The 22,285-nt window shown below is 35.3% G+C and overlaps 2 protein-coding genes across 3 annotated transcripts; one reads left to right on the forward strand and one right to left on the reverse strand.

The window, feature by feature from the left end:
* Nucleotides 1-491: 491 nt before the first annotated feature.
* Nucleotides 492-18,345, forward strand: LOC145232220 (uncharacterized). 2 transcript variants are annotated; one of them, XM_080096766.1, is made up of 13 exons: nucleotides 492-887; nucleotides 1,073-1,700; nucleotides 1,762-1,805; nucleotides 2,483-2,645; nucleotides 2,811-2,924; nucleotides 4,198-4,283; nucleotides 4,684-4,809; nucleotides 5,327-5,530; nucleotides 6,242-6,410; nucleotides 7,185-7,329; nucleotides 8,258-8,456; nucleotides 9,141-9,272; nucleotides 18,004-18,345. In XM_080096766.1, exons 1-12 carry the CDS (start codon nucleotides 675-677, stop codon nucleotides 9,258-9,260), a joined length of 2,211 nt encoding a protein of 736 aa, XP_079952892.1. In that variant the 5' UTR covers nucleotides 492-674; the 3' UTR covers nucleotides 9,261-9,272; nucleotides 18,004-18,345. The 2 variants fall into 2 exon arrangements, with proteins under 2 accessions (XP_079952892.1, XP_079952891.1); XM_080096765.1 differs by lacking the exon at nucleotides 18,004-18,345 and adding an exon at nucleotides 9,873-10,542.
* LOC145232222 (phospholipid scramblase 2-like) lies at nucleotides 14,996-21,807 on the reverse strand. The gene is made up of 8 exons (XM_080096767.1): nucleotides 21,708-21,807; nucleotides 21,392-21,636; nucleotides 21,108-21,150; nucleotides 20,658-20,754; nucleotides 20,110-20,233; nucleotides 18,574-18,735; nucleotides 18,073-18,231; nucleotides 14,996-15,886 (listed from the first exon to the last, which is right to left on the reverse strand). The coding sequence occupies exons 1-8, from the start codon at nucleotides 21,721-21,723 to the stop codon at nucleotides 15,824-15,826; spliced, it is 909 nt and encodes a 302-aa protein (XP_079952893.1). The 5' UTR covers nucleotides 21,724-21,807; the 3' UTR covers nucleotides 14,996-15,823.
* Nucleotides 21,808-22,285: the final 478 nt, after the last annotated feature.

The raw sequence follows: 22,285 nt of genomic DNA on the forward strand, positions 1-22,285 counted from the left end.
GTTTTCGGCAGTACCATTACTGCCGAAGTAGCAATCTAATTCAAAATAAAATTACCAATGTCCAGTTCTGGATTCTGAGACGAGGCCTAGCTACGTTACGAAGTTAGCACACATGTAGAAAATAGTAGGCTACTACGCTTTGAAAAACGACTTTGTTTGTTTGTTTCTTTTATTTGCAATTAAGTCCGTTGAGCATTTTTTGTTTTTTTTTTTCGTTCTTTAGGCAGTTGGTGACTTCAATTTAGTTCAACCCATCGGGAACCACTAGTTTGGAGCAATGCTCTCTAAGTTTCTTGCTCAGGGAAACACAAGCGACGGAGATAGAATTAAAATCGATGACTTTGTGATCACAAGGCGGTTTGGCTAACCACTCGGCCAACTTGGCGGTGATCTGTATCATAAAAGTGTATTTTCAACCGAATAAATCTTTTCCACTTTATCATCAGTAAATAAAAAAGAAGAACTATTCTTAAATGAAACTTTCGTATTTTTGAAATGAAAAAAATCTGCTGGAAGAAAATTGTCCACACAACGACTCGGAAAATGTAGTATACGATAGGAATCAAAACAACACGCTGGCTTTGCGCAAGAAAAAAAGAAGAGGAATTTTTGTGTTGTTTTGTGGATAAACAGAGCCAGAATATTACTGCCTTAGGCTTCCAATCTTTCAGTCAATGGCCAGCCAAGGCGGAGATGGCGAACAACCCGATTCTGGGGCTGCGAACAGCATGGAAGACGCAAGGAGACAGCATCTGAAAAATTTACATCGTCGAAGCAGATTTCGGGCAAAACTTATTGGCGACGAATCAAATGAAGCACCCAGCGTAGCTAATAATGAACATCATGGCTCGTCATCTCAAGCAATTCACCCAACCTTACTCCCTCAGGTAATTATTACGTTTAAGGAATAGTTTTAGGTTACCCAAGGATTCCTTGTAAATAATGCTGAAAAATGCGCCGATCCGGTTTAACCAAGGATTACTGTTTAATATATGAGATATACATATCTTAAACATTGATTAGCCATCAAACCTTCATTGACTTTTGTGCTAATTTTTTACCTTTTTTTCAGGTAACTCACAGGCCATTTCCTTGCCCTCATCCAGTGAACTCTCCAATGCAATATGGGGGATATGCACCCCCAGCGTACCCCTACCCTCGTCGTTACAGTCTTGCGTCGTACCACCCTCTTTACATTCAAGGTGTACCAGTTGTGGCTTCACATATTCCTTACTATTATCCACCACACCTGCCTCAAAATTTTTATCACCCTGTTGATCGAGGTCGTGTTGGCTCCGAAACATCAACGCATGTTGTACAAAACGAGGATGTAGGCGATGATGATGTATTTTCGACGTCAACGCAGCCCCGAGTGCCACCAAATTTACCAAATGATGCCTTGAATACTTTTTTGCACCAGGAAAGGCGAAAACGTGCTAGGAGTGCCGGGGATTTAGGCATGCTTTATTCACCAGGGGTGCAAAATATGTTTGGTGGAATTTTACCCCCTCAATCGCCACTACAATCTCCGTTTGAGGAAAAAAGGCATTTTGTTGGAATGACTGGTTGTCCAGTTGCGGAACAAAAACAAGGCAGTACACACAACTTATCCAGTGGACCCCAGCAACCTCCTAGTAAGCGTAAATGCACTGAAGCTATGGCACCAAGTGCTGCTAGAAATCCTTCTGTTGAAGTACAAGGTAAGTTATGATTTGACCGTTTGTGACTTGTAAAAATACTTAAATGTTTTTGTTTTTTTAGGTCGCCAAGTGAATCCAAGGTGTGAGACTGTTTCTGAAAAAGCAGTAAGTACAACATTTTCAGTTTTCAACACACCCCATTGCATAGATAATACAGTCATATTGTGTTAAAACCATCTAACTGTAAAACTCATGAAATGGATGTGGCAAAATTAGAGCAGTTGTCAGGTCATAATCCTCAGAATGTAAAATACACCAAATCGATGTGGCAAAAATTGCAAAACAAATGTGCCGTGCACTGACAGTTGGTTATACAGTCCATGACAATATTTTGTTGTCATAAAAAAGTTGTCTTGTGGCAAAAAAATATCTGTAATAACAATACAGGAATGGTCATAGAAAGCAGCTTTATGTTTTTTGTTCAATACTTTTAACAGTATATATATAAAATATTTTCATGTGAAATGTTCCAGATTTTTATTGCACAACAACTTTTAACTGCAACATGACAACAACATTGTAAAATATGACCTAAACCTCTATAAACACAAGTTTATTGTATCATAAAGACTGCTATCAGTGGTTAAATTATTGCGTTTGGTATATCTATATAAACTGTGGATAAAGTCCTTGTACATTATACTGCATAACTATCGTTTCCCAAATGATTTATGTGTGGCTGGTGGGAAAATAGTGTAAGATAACCTTAGAAGCAACAGTATTGTATCGCAATTTAGTTAGTTAACTAATTGTGGCTAACTTATATATGTAAATATTAACAGGGTACATCAGATGTAGGACATTCATCCAATACTCAACCACCAGTAACAACAACACCTCTTGTTTTAAAATCTTCACTGGTTACTAGTCGATCGAGCAATGTTAAGAAAAAGGTCATTTGGAACGATTTGCCTAAAGAACATACTGTCGCAGTGCATAATCATGGTAAGGCTACTAATTTTTTACCCCCAAATTCGGACATGTTTCATTTTAAATTATTAAAAGGGATTTTGCTGATTTACCGCTAGGCTGAACATGAAAAAAGGTCTGATAACAGTTGGTACATGATTCAGTTTCATTTTTTACTATGCTAAATATTTTACTCAACAGAACATGTTGAAGATAAAAATGATGAGAGTTTTGACAATCTCATAAACATGGATCCATTTGTTTCCAGTACCAAACACAAAACTGTAAAGAACAGAATTGGGCCATATCTTGTCGGTAGGTTATATATTTGTCAAGCAAACAAACTATTTATATCAAGGCTATAAAACCAAGGACAATAAAACCTTGGGTTTCAACATTTTTGTCTATTTAGTATCAGCAGTTTCTTATTTAAAGAGAATCATCTGAGCAAAAAAATCAGAGCCAATATATTTGTGTAGAACTAACTACGTTTCGACAAGTGCTATTGTCATCGTCAGGTTATAAGAATAAAAGCGACAGAAGGCACGCAGCTGGGTGACGCACAAAGGTAAAAAAAGCTGACACCAAGTTAATATGTAAAAGCAATTAAGCGGGGTAAAATAAAACGCACCCAGAAGGTGTGCAAACGGGTGTACCTTTGTGCGTCACCCAGTTGCGTCCCTTCTGTCGCGTTTATTCTTATAACCTGATGATGACAATAGCACTTGTCGAAACGTAGTTATGTTCTACACAAATATATTGGATCTGATTTTTTTTGCTCAGATTATTCAAAACCGTGAATAGTGTACCAACAAGAATCATTTTTACAATAAAGTGCTTACTCAATTATTTTGTTTGACCAGCATTTTAATATCCAGTTGCCATGTAAACCAAAAATATATATTAAAGAAAAGATGGCAATAGATACATTGTGATGTTTAACAGTCACGTACTGGCTAATATCTTTTTTCTTACAAAAGGTTTTTATTACTGTTAAAGTTAGACACGCTCAATGTATGGTTTAATGCAGAGGTGTGCAACCTGTGGTCCACGGGCCAAATGCGGCCCTTGATTAAAGGTTGTGCGGCCCGCAGAGACCCTTGGACTTCAAATGTACTGGCAAAGAGTCCAACTATTATATATTTTCAAGCAGGTTAACGTGCCTGATGCTATTTTTCTGCGACCTGGCAATATGTGGCTAAAGTAAAATGCCAGTTTTACTTGTAGTTAAGCATATTTGGCATGCAAAAAAGTAAAATCACCTTGTGTTATATAATTGTACGACCCGCAATCTAATCTTGGTAATTGTATTTGGCCCCACAGTGACAAAGGTTGCACACCCCTGGTTTAATTTATGAATTTAAACTTAGGTGGTAGATTTTTAAACTGGTGATAACTAGACTTGGCAATAGAGGAACCACTATTTTACATCCAATTGTTTTCAAAGTTATATTAAATTTTGATCAGCTGTCGATGTTTAAAATGGTTGAAGTAAAAAAATGTAGGATTAAATGCACATCATTTTCGCAACATTACGTAATTTTACTGCTATAGCATTTTATTCAATTACAATTGGAATATATTTCAGGTCCTAAGCTCGGCTCGTGCCCTGTCAAGTGCGTTTCTCAATACTTGGTACGAAAAGCAAACACATGTAAATATTATGTTGCCAAGGTAAACACAAATTTTCTATTTTTAGATGATGATTTATGATTCCATCTATATTACTGATTTTCTGTCAATGAAAAAGCTGCTCTGTAACAGATACATAATTACTGTTGTTAAACACACTGTTTAATAAAACTAATATTCTGGCAAATCAAATACCAAGAATATATTTACATAGTTTGTTTACCAGTCCGGGGATCAGAAATCTTAAACATGTACTTTTTTGGTCTAAAATCAAATAATGTGATCACTTAATGTGGTAATGAACCTGAAAAAAGCTTAAATCTGTTGTGCAATGAAACAAAAATGCGTTTATCATTCTGTTTTTATCATTTTATCAAGATGTCTTTATTAGTGTTGGCAATTTGATAAAATTTCTCCGGGTAAAAATATTGTCCATTTCAAGGTTCTCAAGATTGAATCAAACAACAGTGAAGTAAGAAGTGGAAAAATGTTGCTCCACAACGAACACAGTCTTCTTTCACTTCTCAGTTCTCACCCTGGTGTTATTCGACAACATGGTTTGTTTAAAGTAAGTTTGCACCATCTTCCAGCAATGTCTGACCAATTTTGTCCATTTTTTGTCATTTCAAATGTTCATTATGACCGCAACATTTGTTTACCGTAAATCCGCACAAACGCGTGTGTGGGGACCCATTTGTTTTTGCTTGCAAAGACAATCATATGTGTAAATCAAATGATGTGTATAGTGAATTGGTAAATAGGATATGCAATGTACAAAAAATATATTATCAGAAAGCCACTTTTCTAGTTTTACCCTTACTTTGAAACTCAAAATTTAGCAATAAATCAAAAAAAAAATTGTCCATATTAGGTAAAGATCAGGACTAACCAATGTCGATTAGTTAACAGCTCACTACATTACAAATGATTTGTCCCTAAAGTTTTGTCAGAATTAAGTGAAGATCTGGATTAGCCAAGGCTTACTGTATTTTAAATAAACAATAGACTTCCAACAAGACCAATTTTTTTCAAAACACTTTTCAAATAATGCACCAACTATAATTCTTAATGCATGTTTTTAACAGGACTCATCATATAGTGAGGCAAAAGGCACAGTTATTCCTCGAGTAGGTTTGATTCTTGACTGTTTAACTCGACATGAGCAAGATTCATCTACAAGCAATTACCTAAATCTCCAACAGTATGTCATACAGTCAAAACGTTTAAGTGAACGGGAGGCGACAAGGATATTCTATCTTATTGTCTCAGTTGTATACTCCTTACATAAAGTAAGTATATATTGTGTCTCGGATTATTTTAGCACATTTAAGCTTATTAGCCCTCATACTACAACACTGACTAGGGAATAGTCCAAATTTGTTTGTCAAGACAAGCATTGAGCCCAACATTTAAATTCTCCATTCCTGCCTGTTTAACTTAAAGGTAATATGATGTACACATGTGGCACTTTGCTATTGATTGGTCCCCATAGGCCATAATTCATATCATGTAAAACTGTCATGTCTTTCAATGTTAACATTTTGGTAAATTTTTAGTAATGAAACCTATCTTATGGAGAAACATCTTAAAACCTTGTTTGAATCTTTTGCTGACAATGTTTGTCAGATCATGGTGACAAATTCTCTTAGTTGACAACCAAACTCTCATCGCTTCTTTTTATAATTAAAGACATGTGCTATTAATTGTAGTTTGCGTAAAAGCCAAAATTGTTTTTTGTTGTTGAATTTACCAAAAAAAATTTTTTTAGCAAAAACCAAGCTTGTAAAGTCTCCTAAGTTTATTGGTCAAAAATTTTCCAACTCCAACCAATGACAAATTCTTTAAAGTTTTTTTTCTCATTTGTTGGCTCTATTTTGGCAATTCTGGCTGAAAGAGTTGCCTAAAATATCATGACTGTTTGTTTGCCCTTCGAAGACCCTTTAAATTTACCCATTATTTAAATTTTGCTTGTGTTGTGACAAATCATTCCATCTTTACAGATAAATGTGGTGCATAGAGACTTAAAACTTGGCAACATGGTGTTGGACATGCGAGTTAGAAAAGTGACTCTAACAAATTTTTGCCTGGGTTGTCATCTCAGCAGTGAAAGTGAAATGTTAACAGATCAAAGAGGAAGTCCTGCATATATAAGCCCAGATGTTTTAAGTGGTAGGTGCAAACTTATGACTTGTTTGAAAAAAATACTGTTTGCTGGGGATGGGTTGAGCTGAGTTGAGTTGAGTCAGTTGATGCCCGGTCCCAAGTTTAACTCCTTTGTTTATTGTGAATAATGTTTTAAACTGATTTAACACATTTGTCATTCAACTGGTGTAATGCGAATCAAAATACTAGTTGTTGTTTTATAAGAACTTACTCCAGGGGTGTGCAACCTTTTTCGGCGGTGGGCCATATAACCAATTTCGGACATCAAGCGAGGGCCACACATTTTTTTTCATGTACCGTATTTACACTTTTTTACACTACTGTTTGTGCGGCTTGCATTATAATATCATGTCGATATTATTTCCACACCCTGCGTTTTGTTTTATTTTGCTTTTAAAATCAACTTTAAAATGTTGGGTGCAAGTAAGTTTCGTCGCAACACTGCCTTTCACAACAAAGTAATTGTTTACTAGACATAGAGGTATATTACGTCACATTCGGTATTGTACGCAACAAGCACCTAGTGCGAATAGAAGACCATAGGTCTGGGTGAATTAAGTTCCATGCGCTGGTTTAGTTTATTCTTGTTACGTATAGCAAATTAGGAGTTTTACCGAAAACTAATCAGAGTGTTGTTGAGGGCCACACCAAATGGCTTGGCGGGCCGGATTGTGGCCCGCGGGTTGCACACCCCTGACTTACTCGAAAGGCTGCCTACCCATGGTTTAATGTTTTACACGTTTAAAAAATATATAGGTGGATTTTTTTTACATTTTACAGGTCAACCGTACGCTGGAAAGCCGAGTGATATGTGGTCACTAGGTGTTGTCCTTTTCACCATGCTCTATGGGCAATTTCCATTCTATGATCCAAAACCAAAAATGCTTTTCACAAAAATCAAGCATGCAAAGTTTTCAATTCCAGAGTAAGTCTTGGTTCATGTTATATAAAGTGCGTCTGATTTGAATTTGGAAAACGTTTTTTGTGACTTTGTGAATCCCGAAGGACACACCACCTGGCAGCATAAGGCGCATCATTTTAATGAACATCATCGGGTACCATTAAAATGATGTGCCTTATGCTGCTGTGTTAACCTAATGTTTAGTCTTAAGAATACCAGCTAGCAGATGAGTCTCAATTATTCTACACGATAGCCATAAGGATGCATGTGAGTTCTATTTTGTTATAGTTTGAGTTGCCTATACTAAAGTAAAGAACAACGCCACTGCATTTTATATGGTTAGAATTATATTTAGCAAAAGGCCAGTTTAGAAGTTTAGCAAAGAGACATGAAATACAGCGAACTACAAAGTAAACGAGAAATGCACAGTGGAGTCTCTTACTCCGAATTTTACACTACATATATACTGAAAACGAGAGAGCAATATTTGAAAAAGGAGAGAAAGGCATTTACTCGAAAGAAGAAGTTCTCAGTTACACTTGACTTGGCACCTATAATGCGGCTAAGTTCTTGTGAAGCATAAAACATACAAACTAAATCACGTGTTAAAAACGTTAATCTAAGAAACAAAAGACCATTCACCTGGAGATGCTGATTGGACAAATGCGCTTTATGTACATAACCGAATATCAAAGGAATGAGGGTGCCAAGTGTTTATGGCGTTTTTGGCTATTTGTGTGACCAAATTTTTTTTTTGGCTATTTGTGTGGTGTAATACAGACTTTTTCTCAACAAACGATAGGCTGCAATTTGGGATTCATTAAATCGTCTTTATTAACCAGTTTTTCTGACTAACCGACTTCTTTATTAACTTTGTCTTTGTGTATTTATTAATATCTAATTCATGTATAAATAAATGTAATGCTTCATTTACTAAACTTACTTTTTCCAGAACGGGACAAGTATCATTGACCACAAATGGAATCATTCGCGGCCTTTTGACGTTACATCCAGATCAACGAATGACTGCTAGTGAAGTGTTGGCTGAATTGGAAGCAATGGCTTTATCACGAAAACCACTCCGTGCCCTGGTATCGCAAGCACAAGTTGTCCCTGATATTGATGATGATGATCATTGTAATTCTGATGAGGTAGTTAAAGATTTAAGATAAAGAGAAACGGCCACTTACAACTCCAGTTCTAACCTTTATGGTTTATTTAAAATTCCCAGCTGCCAACTTATGTAAGTAGACAAGGTTTAAATATCCTACAAAAATACAGTACAGTTGACAAAGTTAGGTTTATGATATTATGGGTGTCCTTCCCAAAATGGGACACAAACAAATGTCAGTTAGATATCCAAAGTTGATCCTTTTAAAGTTTGACCCTTGATCACCCAGCGGTTCCTGTGCAGGCTCCAAAAATGTCAATTTTTGTATTTACTATACTACAGTCAAACTTCGATACTATGCCACCTCGCTACTATACCATTTTTGATCGTCACCAACTAAATTCAATAGAAAATATGTTTACTATGCCACCCCGTCACAAGGCTATGTTTAAAAACAACCCTCGCTATTATGCCACCCTCGCTACTATGCCACTTTCTCTCGGTCCCAAAGGGTGGCGTAGTATCGAAGTTTGACTGTACATGATATACCAATGTACTACATTAGTTCACTGTTCACCCATTTTTTCATTGGAGGGGAGAACAAAGAATGTGCCATACATTTATTGGGATTTAAATCTAACGGATTTTTTGTACATCTTTGTTACAACCCTTAGTCCAACATGTTGGTATTCGAATCTTAACATAATTTATGTGTTTATGACAGATTGTTACATCAGTTGAGACAGCAGAAGATCGCTTGAAACATGAACGATTACTTACTTTTGCATTTGAACAAAAATTGCTGAGTGATGATGAAATTGATGACGAAGGTGTAATAGTGTAAAGAATCACAAAGGTATTCATGAAACTGTGTTTAACCAAAATAAAATTAAAACTGTATTAAGCACAACAGGTTAAGGTTAATGTCTTTACCAGAACTTCAAAATCAATTTTGTCCGCACTTCATAAAAAAGTCATACAAAAAAGGTTGTGTTTGTTGACGTAAGCTTCTTTTTTATTTTATTTGTGAAATTAGCGAATGTGTAAAATTAGAGTTTATGCCAGGCCCAAATAAAAGCATCATATAGAATCAACCGGTCAACAAGCATTGGCAAGGTGTATGCTAAAAACTCCACCAACTGAGTTATGCAGGCTTAGCACTGAACCCATCAAACATTGATCACAAGTACTATTGCTTTCCTTCGTATGCTGCACATGTCAGCTTTGTAGTAGGGGATCGGTAGATATGTTGTTAGAGCGAGTCCCAGAAAGACTCCTGTTGTGGGTTCGAATCCCACCGCTGGCTAGATTTTTCTAGCCTACGCCTTGCCATATGGAAATGCTGGGTGACCGGCTGATTTAGTATGATGCTTTCAATGAGCCTGATGTACTATGATTTACATATGAGTGTTACAAATATTGTTGGAATAGTATAAATAGTTGCCCTTTTTCACAGGGACAAATTGAGGAGTATATAAAAAAGAAGGGATTGTAAGAAACAGAAAATAGGGAACAGTAAAATAATATGTTTTAGCACCATAAATGTTTCCTTTTTCTGAGTGAATTTAATTTTGATTTTTATCATGGTATTATTGGTATCATGTGCATGTTTTTTTTTTCATTTCTGACAAAGTGAAATGTGACATGATGTTTCATATTAGGCAACTACAAAATTTATCACCCTGTGTTTTGAGGTATTGTCTTCCTATTGAAACCCTAAAAAACAAGCTGTTTAAACTTTAAAGTGCCTCTAGCCACCCCACCATACTTCTGCGTCTTCACATATCTAACAACATTTGCTAACACTTTATCATGCAGCACTGTCTACCCTTGTGTGCTATCTTTGTTTTTGCTTATATTGATTGATTTGAACTAAGTTCTAACTTTGCCAAAGTCAGTATTTTCCACATGTTTCAGTTTGTATTCAAGGTAATATCGTTGTTGTAACATATTATGCAGTTTAGGTGGGTACTGATTATAGAACTAAACTATGTTGCCAAATTTTTAGCCTGTTTGGCTTTTATCTTGTTTCTGCTTTGTTCAATTCTGTATGTACATAATTTGCTATTTGCATGTTATTTCAGCATTGTGTTGCATAATATGCACTAAACCATGCTGTGCCCAGAGTTCTCGCTTGTCACAAAAAATAGTGGCGATATTAGACAGTGTGTCATATTGCTGCTTTTGCAACATTGAAAAAGACAAACATCTACATATTTTCAGTCAGTGGTTCTCAAAATTTGAGGAATAAGTGCACAAAAACAAATTAAATTGAGTTTGTATGGTTTAGCATCTACTATGTAGTCTATAATGAGAATGTTTAGAATTGCTGATTGAGGAATTCGTCGGCAAAGGTTGGGAAGTGGTTTAATCGGTTCCAGTAGTTCTGAAACTGTGCGTCGCTACGCCCTGGTGCGTCATTTGAATTTTCCAAGGGCGTCGCAGAATTTTTGTTTCGTGGCTTTTTTGTTGTTGTACCAATAAACACAATTTTAATAAAAAGTTCCCTCATTAACTATTTGATGGTGCGTCGCAAGTCCCAAAAACTTTTCCAGAGGCGTGGCAACCAAAAAAGTTTGAGAACCACTGGGTTACATATATATCATATATAAGCGTCCAAAAACAGTTCAATTCTCAACTCATGGTACCAAAGTATTGTTTTACAATCAGACAAAATTATCGAAGCTTCTTTGTGAAGAGATACGTTACATTTTGGGGTTGATAATGTTGTATGTGTAAGGCGATTAAATTTTTCTCCGATTCGAACTTACTCCAATCGGTCGATTTACGTACACAGAAATTAACCTACGAATCTTAATGAGGTAAGCAACAACACATCAGGCTAAGCGGATGCATATTTTCCTGTACGGTTTTATTGTTTTCAGCCTTGATTGGTAGCAGTTCATTGGACTAAATGTGACCTGAAACCAGTATGCTTCACAATAGGTTAAATCCAACCAAGTTTTTAAAGTACATGAGGCAAAATCGTAGAGTGGTTTTAGTGCTATTTGACTTCAATGGATAGTAAAGTTGGTGATGAGATTGTACTGACCCTTAGGGTAGACAATTGAAACACTACCGTATATCTGACTCCAATAAACAAACTAACGCTGTTTAACTAAACCTATAAGACGCCAAACTGTAATTACATTCCCAAATCTGTATTTTGACAAATCATGTCACAAACGCCACTTTGCGGTTAAACACGCAACACAAATGTAACAACGCGAGAGCTATCAACTGCTCTGTTATTCCCATGTACCTTTGTTATACACCAATGCACTGTTACGGGAACTCAATGGTAACTGATTTTAAGCCTAAAATACGCTGATTATAGCGTTCAGGTCACATTTTGTTATGCGAGAATAGTTGTAAAAACGTACGCCCGAGAAGATTAATTGAGTTCTAAACCGTATTTATTCTGCAAATTGGTTATAGAAACGTCCCATGAAACATGGCTGGAAGCCGTTTAAGACATGGTTCCTGTTAACACGTAAATTAGCAATACAAATATATCCTTGAGTCAGTTTATGACCGGTGCAGTGATTAGAAAACAGGTTTAATAGCCGGTCAAGCTTTTGTGTGTAAAAAAGGCGACGTAATTTGACCGATACAATTAAAATGAAATTAATGCATACGAATAAAACGTTTGAATTTAAAGTCCAAAGTCCGATACAAGATTAAAGCTAAGCATGTGGGTAGGTGTGGTTATAATTCTTTATATCTCACACTATATTAACATTACAACCACAACACAGTTGCATTAGAGCACAACACATGTTGTATTGTGTACCCTTGTAATTTAAAACGCCTTAGTGTTTTAAATGACGTGACAGCGTCGTGGTATTTTGATTGGGCCTAAACCAGGGGTGTCCAACTCGAACACACCGCCGTGCCAATTTTGGTTTCAAAATATACTCGCGTTCCAACGTTTGGTATTTTTTCCAAACCATGTCTTAAACGTTATAACGGTACGGGTTCAATCCGTATATTTGGCCAATATGTGGAACCCTATTAAATGGTTAGAAAAAAATATATGTCGTCAAATGCGAGTAATTATCACTTGTGAAGTTACAACAACCCACTAATTAAATTGCTCGTTTTTTGACAAAACTTAAGCCCCTTTGCAAACTATTTGGATCTTACGTCGCATACACAGAATAAAAGGTTTCTGGAGTATCATAAACAAATACTCCAGAAACCTTTTATTCTGTGTATGCGACGTACGATCCAAATAGTTTGCAAAGGGGCTTAAGTTTTGTCAAAAAACGAGCAATTTAATTAGTGGGTTGTTGTAACTTCACAAGTGATAATCTTTACTGAAGTTAGAACAAAGGCCAAAAATAATCAATAGAAACGAATTTATTTCTGAAATTATATTGTGGTTAGCTGAACTATTAAACACATTCATGTGACAAGTGTGCCTTCATAAGATTTCGGTTCACGTACGATTTGACCCCGTGTTAGTGACAATGATGCAGAGGTTTTCACATGCCAAGGAAAGGCATCTAAAACTGCAATACAATGCTATAGTCTTTTGAGTCATGTGGTTTTCATGTTTGATAAATCTTTTCATACAAATTATCGCCGTTTCAGTTTTCCTACTTGTTTCGTTACAAAAAGATGTCAATTCGGGTTGTTACTAAAAGTGTCAAGCGAAAGTTAAACAAGATGACCCAAAGGTTAACTCCATGCCAATCAAATACGGACCTTGGCAAAAACTCTGCCGTGGATGAGCGCAAAAGGAACAGGTCCGAAGTGTCTCGAGTCACGTGAGGAGGATTTGTTGTCTCCTTCCAACCAGACGTGGCCACGTGGCACAATACCTCCAATATGCTTCCACTACTGAAAACAAATGAAAAGTATTTGCGCCTAGTTATGTATGAAAAGTTTACATGTAGATATTTGTGTGTTATATATTTATTGACAATTAGAAGTTTGACTTTTCGCTTGTATATCTGACGTTTTTGGACGAGAACTTGGCCATTATACTGTAGAGCAGGGCTACTCAAACTTTCTTGCTCTGCGACCCCATTTTAAAACAGAAATTTCTACGCGACCCCTTGATGGGTAGGATGTAATAAAATACTTATATCTTATATATATACCATCTAATGGCACCTAAAAAGCCTAAATTAATTTCTAACTTAATACACAGATTGACAGTCTTAGTTTTTGTGACGTCATAATCTATATTGTGACGCTTGTGGTATCTGCTTTTTCGCATTGTGACTGATAGGCTGGTAATACTCTTTTAAGTTCTACAAAATGTGTTTAGAGCAGTTTGCATACACGGAAGTGATGTTTAATCAATAAATGTACGCACGTATACCATCAATTGGTATACGCTGGGCTGTTTATATCCAAAACCTGTTCTGAAACAGTTTTATTAACGCCTTCAGTGTGAGAAGTCATGTTACACAGGTGTAACAAATCGTGCTGCGTTGTCGCTCTGCGTTTCGAAACACGAATAAGTTGACCTACATTAACGTTTACAGCGCAATATAACTAACATCGCAACATCTTATCCCCAACCAGTGAGAAAATGGTCAAGTGACGACTGCGTTCATGCGTGAAGCAGTTCGACAATCACTCCCATTATCGACAATCACTCCCATTGCGTCAGCTGTGCAGCGAGCGAGCACAAATTTGACAAAAGACAGCATGTATAAACATATTTGGGGCTGTAAGAGTAATCACTGAGCCGATTGCACTGAAATTTTTAACAGCCAACAAGGAGCACCCTATCCACAGCTGTTTAAAATTTCAGCAGGTTAAGTCGTGTATTTCTGACCTCATTAACATGTGAATAAACAAACAAATATTTGGGGGTAAAAATGGATATATACAACTTCAAGTTACAAAATACTTTAAAATACGCTGCAATGTACCAATCAAAAAAGTATGAAACTCCAGAATCATCTGCTTTAGCAAGTATAGCTGTTTTAAAAATTTCACGTTTTGGGGGGCTGTGGGTGAACCAAGGGATCAAATGGGGTCAAAATTCACATGGACCATCTTTAGACCAATATCTATAATGTGTGTAAATTTGAAACAGTTTGAACCATTCTTTCTTGACCAAAACGTGGGAACAAATCCGTGTTAGACGGGAAAAAAGACATAGACAAAAACAATATGTGTACCTAGGTTTCACATGGCTCTGTTTTCAGGAGTAATACACAGAAGGTTGTTTAAATATTTAAGTTTACAACTTTATTAGATGTTTAAACAATGCTCTTCCAGCAGCTTTTATAATACATAACCGACATTGAGATGTCCTGTGTGATAATGCATCTCATATGGGCTTTCCCAATATTTAATATTTATGACGAAAACTGCTGGAATAGCATTACTTGTTTATACATAATGCCTGTTATGCCATTTATTAAATTTGGCAACAAATAACATCAATATGCCATTTATTAAATTTGGCAACAAATAACATCAAAATAAGGTTATAGCACTGTTATACATTCTGACCATTTGTATTGCATTTCTAAAACATGAGAAAAAGCTACGCTATCCAGAAAAAAACTTGCTTTTCGCAAAAAATCCATCTCACAAAATCACAAAATCTAATGTACTACCGTCATTAACAGTAACTTTTATTATTACATATATACATGCATTTCAATCCACTACAAGTTAGTTCAGAAAACAGTGGCACTGCAAGACGAGTCTTTGAAGGCTTAACGGAATGACAACAGTTTTCGAGATTTTTCGAACAACGCAATCAGTATCGTGAAGCAGGAGGAAATTAAAGTAAATACACAGTTGAGTATTAGTAAATGTTGCTTCATTCATAAAAATTATCGAATTTTGTCCCTGAATTTGACTGGATTTTTATGGTTTGTAAACAGGGCGTGAATTTAACTGCATTTGCGGCTTTAACTGCAATTGATACAATTTACATGAGGTAGGGGCTGGTAGTTGTCTTTTGTATGACTATATAATGGTATGAAACAATTTGTTTTTCTTAACAAGCATAAATTTGCCAAGGAATTATGACAGTAACACATATTATAGATCAGGACTTAGACCATTGCAAGATATATGTAACAACATTACAAAAAAATATGTTTAAATCTGTTTCAATAGAAGCATGCATTGTAGGCAGAAAAAGCATTCTATGCACCACAGTTTAATCGACAAAATGAAACAAAATTATCGACATTTAATCAGAGATTTGTAGTTATCAGTAGCTATTTTCTTTGGAACATAAAAAATCTGTAAAATATTTTTTCAGTAAGGATATCGCAACAAAACGTTTTTTCACGCTTCGAGTTTATGTACATGCAATATGAACGAAGAATTAGTGGTGTATATGCAATAAGCACTGTATCTACAGTAACACAACATTAGTAACAATAAACTGTAATTTGGTTAACATAAGGCTTTTAGTGTTTTTTATTGCCAGACACCCATCCTTTGGTTGTCTTGGTTACCTGTCTCTTCAAAGAACATGAAATCCTACAAAAACATTAAAAAGTTTGATTAGAATGACATATACATGCACATTTATTATTTATAGGGCGATAATGAAATTCAAAACCCCTATTGATGTACTTTAGAAGGTTATGTATTTACTTTTGTTAGGTATTTACAAGTGTATACCCATAAACTTGTGAATTTAGACATAAACAAAGATTGACACTTTTTGGTTGAGATTTTCTTGGTAAAATATACCACACATGATCAAAAGTAAGAAGTTAGTTGTTGCTAAGCAATATTGTAAATACATATAGCCACCTATTTAAATGTGTACATACACTCATAGTTTGTTTAAATATAAAAATTGCCCTGGCTTTTGTATGTTGCTTTGTGTCTGTGGTGTTTATGTTCACAAGGACGGAAACAGACAGATCATTAAAATTTCATGAAAATGACAAATGGTTTTAAATAGATCCATTCAAAAGGAGTGACATCACACAAAAGCTTTCTTTACACCAACCAAACCTAAATCGTTCCATTTAAGAGGTATATAACACATTGCGAGCTAGATTAAGAAATACACAGTAAACGCTTACACTGCAATGAAAAAAGGCCACCTGTGCCGAAACAATTAGTAAGGGTGTTTAATTTTCATACTTAGTCACACATCAACGAACGCTCATATGTAGGTAATCATAACTACGGTGGAATTCAAAACCTTATTTGTGACTGACTTTGTAGTTAGGTGAAACTGCTAAGACTTATTTGATTAGGCAGCCCCACCTTTACAGAACAAAAGAATTTGTGGACAAACGCTCATTCAACACACAAAGACTCAATAGGACTAAATTTAGAACACTTCAGGAGCATAACCAATACAATGAAGAAACTAAAACATAGGTGAACTTTCACCTATAAAAGTGTACATGACCATTTTTTGTGTGTTATGCATATTATATCAAGCATTTTTCTGGTCAATTTTCGTTTGACAGAAGATTAGAAGTTGATTGTAAAATCTAACCCAAGTTTATTTAACACACATATACCTTTTTTGCTTACATATTTTTGCCTTAACGCAAGTCCAAATAATGGCTAGTATAGAACAGTGAACAGCCAATGTAGGCATGATTGTGTTTTTATGCTCAGTGAGCAGAACAACACATCAATTACATTATGCTCACATAGAAGGTAGAGATTGTCTGTTAAATTTTTTGTCCCTTTGAATTCTCGTTGTTATCCAATAATGTGAAACTAGATTAAATTTACTGCCACGTTTCTCAATATCCTGTACAGCAGTTTTTTGGTTTCAATAATTTTAGCCAAAAACCAGCTAATGTTTGAGAGTTGGAATTATGTACACAAGTAATACTACATGGCGACATACTGGATTTATGGACACAATTACCCATAAAGTGAATTGTTTAACTGCTATCCCGAGTTTAGGATATCTGAGAAAAAGGATAAAAAGCATTTCGCAGGAACACTGGAGTTGCTGTGTTAACCTTTGTTTAAAATCACTAGTTACATGATTTAAGATTTGGCACTTCAAAGGTTTCTGATTTCACAAAAAAGTGGCTAAATAAACAGCTTGACAGTCTTTGTCAAAAAGTGAATTTATGCTACCTTATGTTTTAGTGAAATATTTTTGGTTGACTACATAAATATAATATTATTCAAGCATTTATTGCTGTCTGACAGGATGTTGTTCAGTGAATTAAAAAAAAAAACGTCATGGGTATTAATACACAGATTTTATGTGCAGCGTATATTTGTGACTTATTAATCTTTAGAGCGTTATGCACATACATCGTTAGTTGATTGACAGGCACAGGAAGTAATTAACACAAAATGCTGTGCACAATATGATGCCTGTGTTTGCTACATTAGTTCAATGGTTACTCTAACAAACAGCTCACCAAAAATATGAACTGTCATTTTGCCTATTTGAATTTTTTGAATGCCAAGAAATATTTTGCATTTTTAAAGTGTTTAGGTTTGCAAATTTCATATATATAACTACAGTAAAGCTTAGCTAGTCCAGATCTTTGCCTAATTCGGACAAAACTCGACATACAAATGATTTGAAATGTGGTAAGACTTGAACTAATCGACACCGGTTAATCCAGATCTTAGCCTAATCCGAACAATTTTTTTAGGTCCAAACGGGTCCAGATTTACAAAGGTTTACTACAACTTTTTTCAAAATTTATCTTTCAAAAACTTACAATGAGGAAGACCGCTCCAAGGAGAGATGCTTTTACTTTCACATCAAGATCCATAGGAAATTGGACTCCAAAGTTGTCTGCATCAGTGAAATATTCTTTCACTAATCCTGACCATTGCTTAGAGATTTTTCCAACTTTTTGGTCGTCTTTAGTCAAAACCTAAAATGAACATTTTTTTATGTTTTTTTGACATACAACAGTTTATTGAATTCATTGCATACAACATTTTGCCCTAAAATAGGACTGTATTTAAATAAATCCTTGTTTTTTTTACATTTATCATCATTTTTTTATAATTTTGTTCCGTGATTTTTTAAGACAATCTCTCCAAAGGTATATTCCTACAAAAAAACACTACATTTGCCGAAACTGCACTAAACAGGGTAATTTTAATTTCAAATCAGTTCCAATATTTGACAAAAAATATCAGTTCAAGACCCCAAGAAAAGACTGCAATCACCAAAATGTTTTATGTATATTTGTGTTATTCAAGGTACTTACGTTAAACTCCACATCTCCACACATGTTACAAGTGAAGCACGGTCCCTCGATTTTCAAAACACAGTCCTTGTTCTCATTCAGGATGTTGAACTTGGGCAAACATATATCCCATTGTTGTTCAATGTAACCGATAACTGTTCCGGGGGGAGAGTGTACAGTCATCTGTAAAATTTAATTTCATTAATGTATATAGTTAGAAAAGCTAAACTAGTTCAACTGATGTGCATTAAACCTTAGTTAATCTGGATCTTCGCCTAATTCAGACAAAACTTGAGGTACAAACAATTTGTAATGTGGTAAGGCTTAAACTAATCGACATCCGTTATTTTGGATCTTAGCCTAAACCAGACAATATTTTGGGTCTAAATGGTTCAGAATTAGCCAACATTTACTGTACTACTAGAAGTTTGTTTATTGACCCACTGACAATTAAACTTTTTAAACAAAAAAATGTTTTAGGATATGAAAATGAAAAAACAACACATTAAGAAGCGGTACGAAAAAAATGAATTTTTAGATCAAAATGTTTCATGATGAATATTCAATAACCTGTAGATGTACAACTATTTCCCCAATAAGGTGGTACACTTAAATAGTCTACACTCAATATCTTGTGACCACCAGTTAAGAACCAGTAAAAGTGGATAGTCTTTTGGAGATTATACTACCAGACTTTAACTGATTTATATTATCCTTGCATTATTCCAGAACAAGTAAGAAAACCCTTTGTGTGGAAAAGTTTACAGCATGGCAAACAAAGGCTTTATTAGCACATAAAGATAAAAGGAAATGAGTCATGGTGGATGCAAAACAATACAACCTAATAATAAATTTGGAGAAATTACATGTTAGAAGAATGGTACAGCGAAAGTCTGCGTAAACCATTTTTTATCAATGGCAGAGTGTTAACAATTGGGTATGAAGCATAAAGCAAATCTTTTTATCATAAGTAAATATGTGGTCTGAAAAGGACTGTTATAAAAAGTGATACGACCAATAAACATATGTATAAATTTGTTTAAGAGCAGCAATGCTAATTATTATTTCTACAAAATAAAAAAGATCACACAGCATAAAATCTTTATGATTGGTTTTTGATGTATTTAACATTGCTTATTTATGGTGCAATAAACTGTAACAGTCACAATAAAATCTACAGCATCAGTTTACAAAGCGGAAATTGCCCCAATAAGAAACTAGCTGCTTTGGTCATGCTGTGACCAAACACCAGTTTACAAAGCGGAAAGTACTCTAATATGAAACTGACAGCCAAGTGTTGTGCCATGACTAATGACCATATGGTTTTTGCGATTTCGTCAAAAGTCATGCTAAACATTGCTGTTCAAGTAGTACATCATTCATGACACTCATAAGTCACTTTAAACAAATAAAAATGTATTTGATCTGTCTTTGTTCTAGACCTAAAGTACATAAACTTAATTTACAGAGCACTTCAAATTACAAACTTTGAAACTCTATCACAGAATGGTGTAGGTTTGGCCACATTTCATGCAGTTGAATTCACATAATACTGACCTCTTGAAGGCAACAGGGTGTCCAGCAAGATGCACATCGCAGAGGGCGTTCCAAATGAATTACCTCTCGTTGTGAATTATCCAAAATTTTCATGTCAAAGCTTCGACATGGCCCACAACATTGTCTACAAATACGTGTACAAGTAGTTATTGTGTTGTCTCATTTTTTTAGAATATTTTCGATTACCTATGTCAATTTAAGCAGTTGTTCATGACATTGAATTTGTGTATTTCACACAGGTAAATTTTATACCAATTCAATTGAAATCAAGTAATTGAAATCCGACTATACAAGTGCAAAACTCTTTACAAAATTGGATTCATACACTTTCCAATTTAAAACTTTTGTCAGACAAGATACATATTATAAAATTGTTTAAATGTGTTTAGAACTCAAACATTTAAATAATTTATGAAATAATTGTGTTTCTACAAACTGTCATAAAAGCATGACATAGTATAAACTACAGGCTAATAACGTGACATACACAACTTGCTACTAATGTAAAGCACTGATTTAAAGTAGCATGTATATTTGTGAGATGATACCTGGTACAACAATCGCTATCTTCTGCAGCAAAATAGACTTTTTGTCCCAGGCTGTTCTTTACTTGATATTTGTTTGCAGTTTCAAACCCAGTAAAGGCTGCAAAAAAAGTAAAGAAAAATGTGTTTATTTTATATCTGCACAAGCAGAGAAACAGTCATTTTATTTTCAAGGTTTCTGAACAGTTTGTCATTTTAGTTTTTAGCAACACGATAAGGTTTATTCATGGCATACAGCTACCTAACATGCCAATAGTGACAGAGTGGGGCAAAGATAAGAAGAGATAAAAGCCATATCAAAATACATAACACGCTAATCTAAGGTAAACCGCTTAACAGTCATTGAAATTAAAGAAAATATACACAACAATCGCTAAAGCAGAAAATTAAAAAATATTTGTTTTTGTACTTTTTTAGGAATTACATCATTAGACCTTATTTTGCAAATGTTACCTTCAAGTAATTCCACTTTTTGGTGAATCAAAAGCTGGTCGACCTATTAAAACATTTTAGAGAATATAATCATGAAGTCATGAAGAACATGTGAGACAGCATTGTATACACATGTTAAGATGGTGATTTTAATTGTCTTTATATAACAAACACAACTAGTAGTACAAAAACAAAACGAGGAGCCCACCCACCACATGTGACTGATCAAATGCCTCAATAACCAAATTATGAATTATTTAAGTTTTATACAACATATTTAAAGTTTTGTTGGTGTAAACATTTACCTGTGTCAAATATTCCAACCCTGGTGGACAACCAGCAACCCCAGTAGGTTGTGTCATCCACTGTTGGGGTGGCTGACCCCCTTGAGGGGCATACCCTCCCTGGGGTGGTTGTTGGTATGCCCCTTGCTGTGGTGGGGGATATCCCTGCTGGGGGGCATATCCACCCTGTTGTGGAGGGGGGTAACCCTGCTGGGGGACATACCCGCCTTGTTGTGGGGCATAACCTCCCTGTGGAGGTGGGTAACCTGCAAAAAAGACAAAAATGTAAGAAATATATGGGTTTTAGTTACCAAAAGATTCCAATTTGTGTACAAACCTGGATTTTGAGCCATAGAATTGTTTTTAATCAAATCTGTGTGAAATTATCCACCAAATTTGGCAAAATATCTTAACCCCTGCAAATGACAAAACATTAAACATTTTTCACCTAAATTGCTTGACCACTTACAATAAAAAGTAAATTGTTAATTCCAATTTAATGTGATGTCTCTTTAAAACACGAATGTCCAGCAAACAAAACATTTACTCTGTGCGCGCGGGAACGAATAGCCACAGGTAAACTTCTGGTAATAATTAACCTTACACATAAAAGTGTCTGATCGTCAAACAAATTACTATACTCTGTTAAATTCTGATTTAATTACCCTAATCCTAATGCCTATCTAACGTAACCTGTTGTTGTAAAGCATCTGTTTTTGCGCAAACTATGACACAAAGGTACATAGGACTTCCTATGCTAAACTTAGTAATAAAACGACGGGTCAAAACGACGATACACTTAGGCTGCTGTGTAACAGAGAGTGATCAAGCCGGAAAGACAATTTCCGACTAACAGCAAGTCAGCAACACTTTATAAAACGGCACGACCACACCATCTCCTTGGCAACGCCCTGA

This window comes from Phallusia mammillata, chromosome 6 (assembly GCF_965637545.1).
Source record: "Phallusia mammillata chromosome 6, kaPhaMamm4.hap1.1, whole genome shotgun sequence".
In the NCBI taxonomy this organism is placed as follows: Eukaryota; Metazoa; Chordata; class Ascidiacea; order Phlebobranchia; family Ascidiidae; genus Phallusia; species Phallusia mammillata.

What these genes read in the sequence shown, in the direction of transcription:
- LOC145232220 (XM_080096766.1), top strand. Translation starts at nt 675, where the DNA reads ATGGCCAGCCAAGGCGGAGATGGCGAACAACCCGATTCTGGGGCTGCG. An exon ending in AGACTGTTTCTGAAAAAGCA is followed by an intron (nt 1,806 to 2,482) that starts GTAAGTACAACA and finishes AAATATTAACAG; the next exon opens with GGTACATCAGATGTAGGACA. An exon ending in GACAACATGGTTTGTTTAAA is followed by an intron (nt 4,810 to 5,326) that starts GTAAGTTTGCAC and finishes TGTTTTTAACAG; the next exon opens with GACTCATCATATAGTGAGGC.
- LOC145232222 (XM_080096767.1), bottom strand. An exon ending in GGTTGGAATATTTGACACAG is followed by an intron (nt 21,151 to 21,391) that starts GTAAATGTTTAC and finishes ATGTTTTAATAG; the next exon opens with GTCGACCAGCTTTTGATTCA. An exon ending in CACCCTGTTGCCTTCAAGAG is followed by an intron (nt 18,736 to 20,109) that starts GTCAGTATTATG and finishes TAAATTTTACAG; the next exon opens with ATGACTGTACACTCTCCCCC.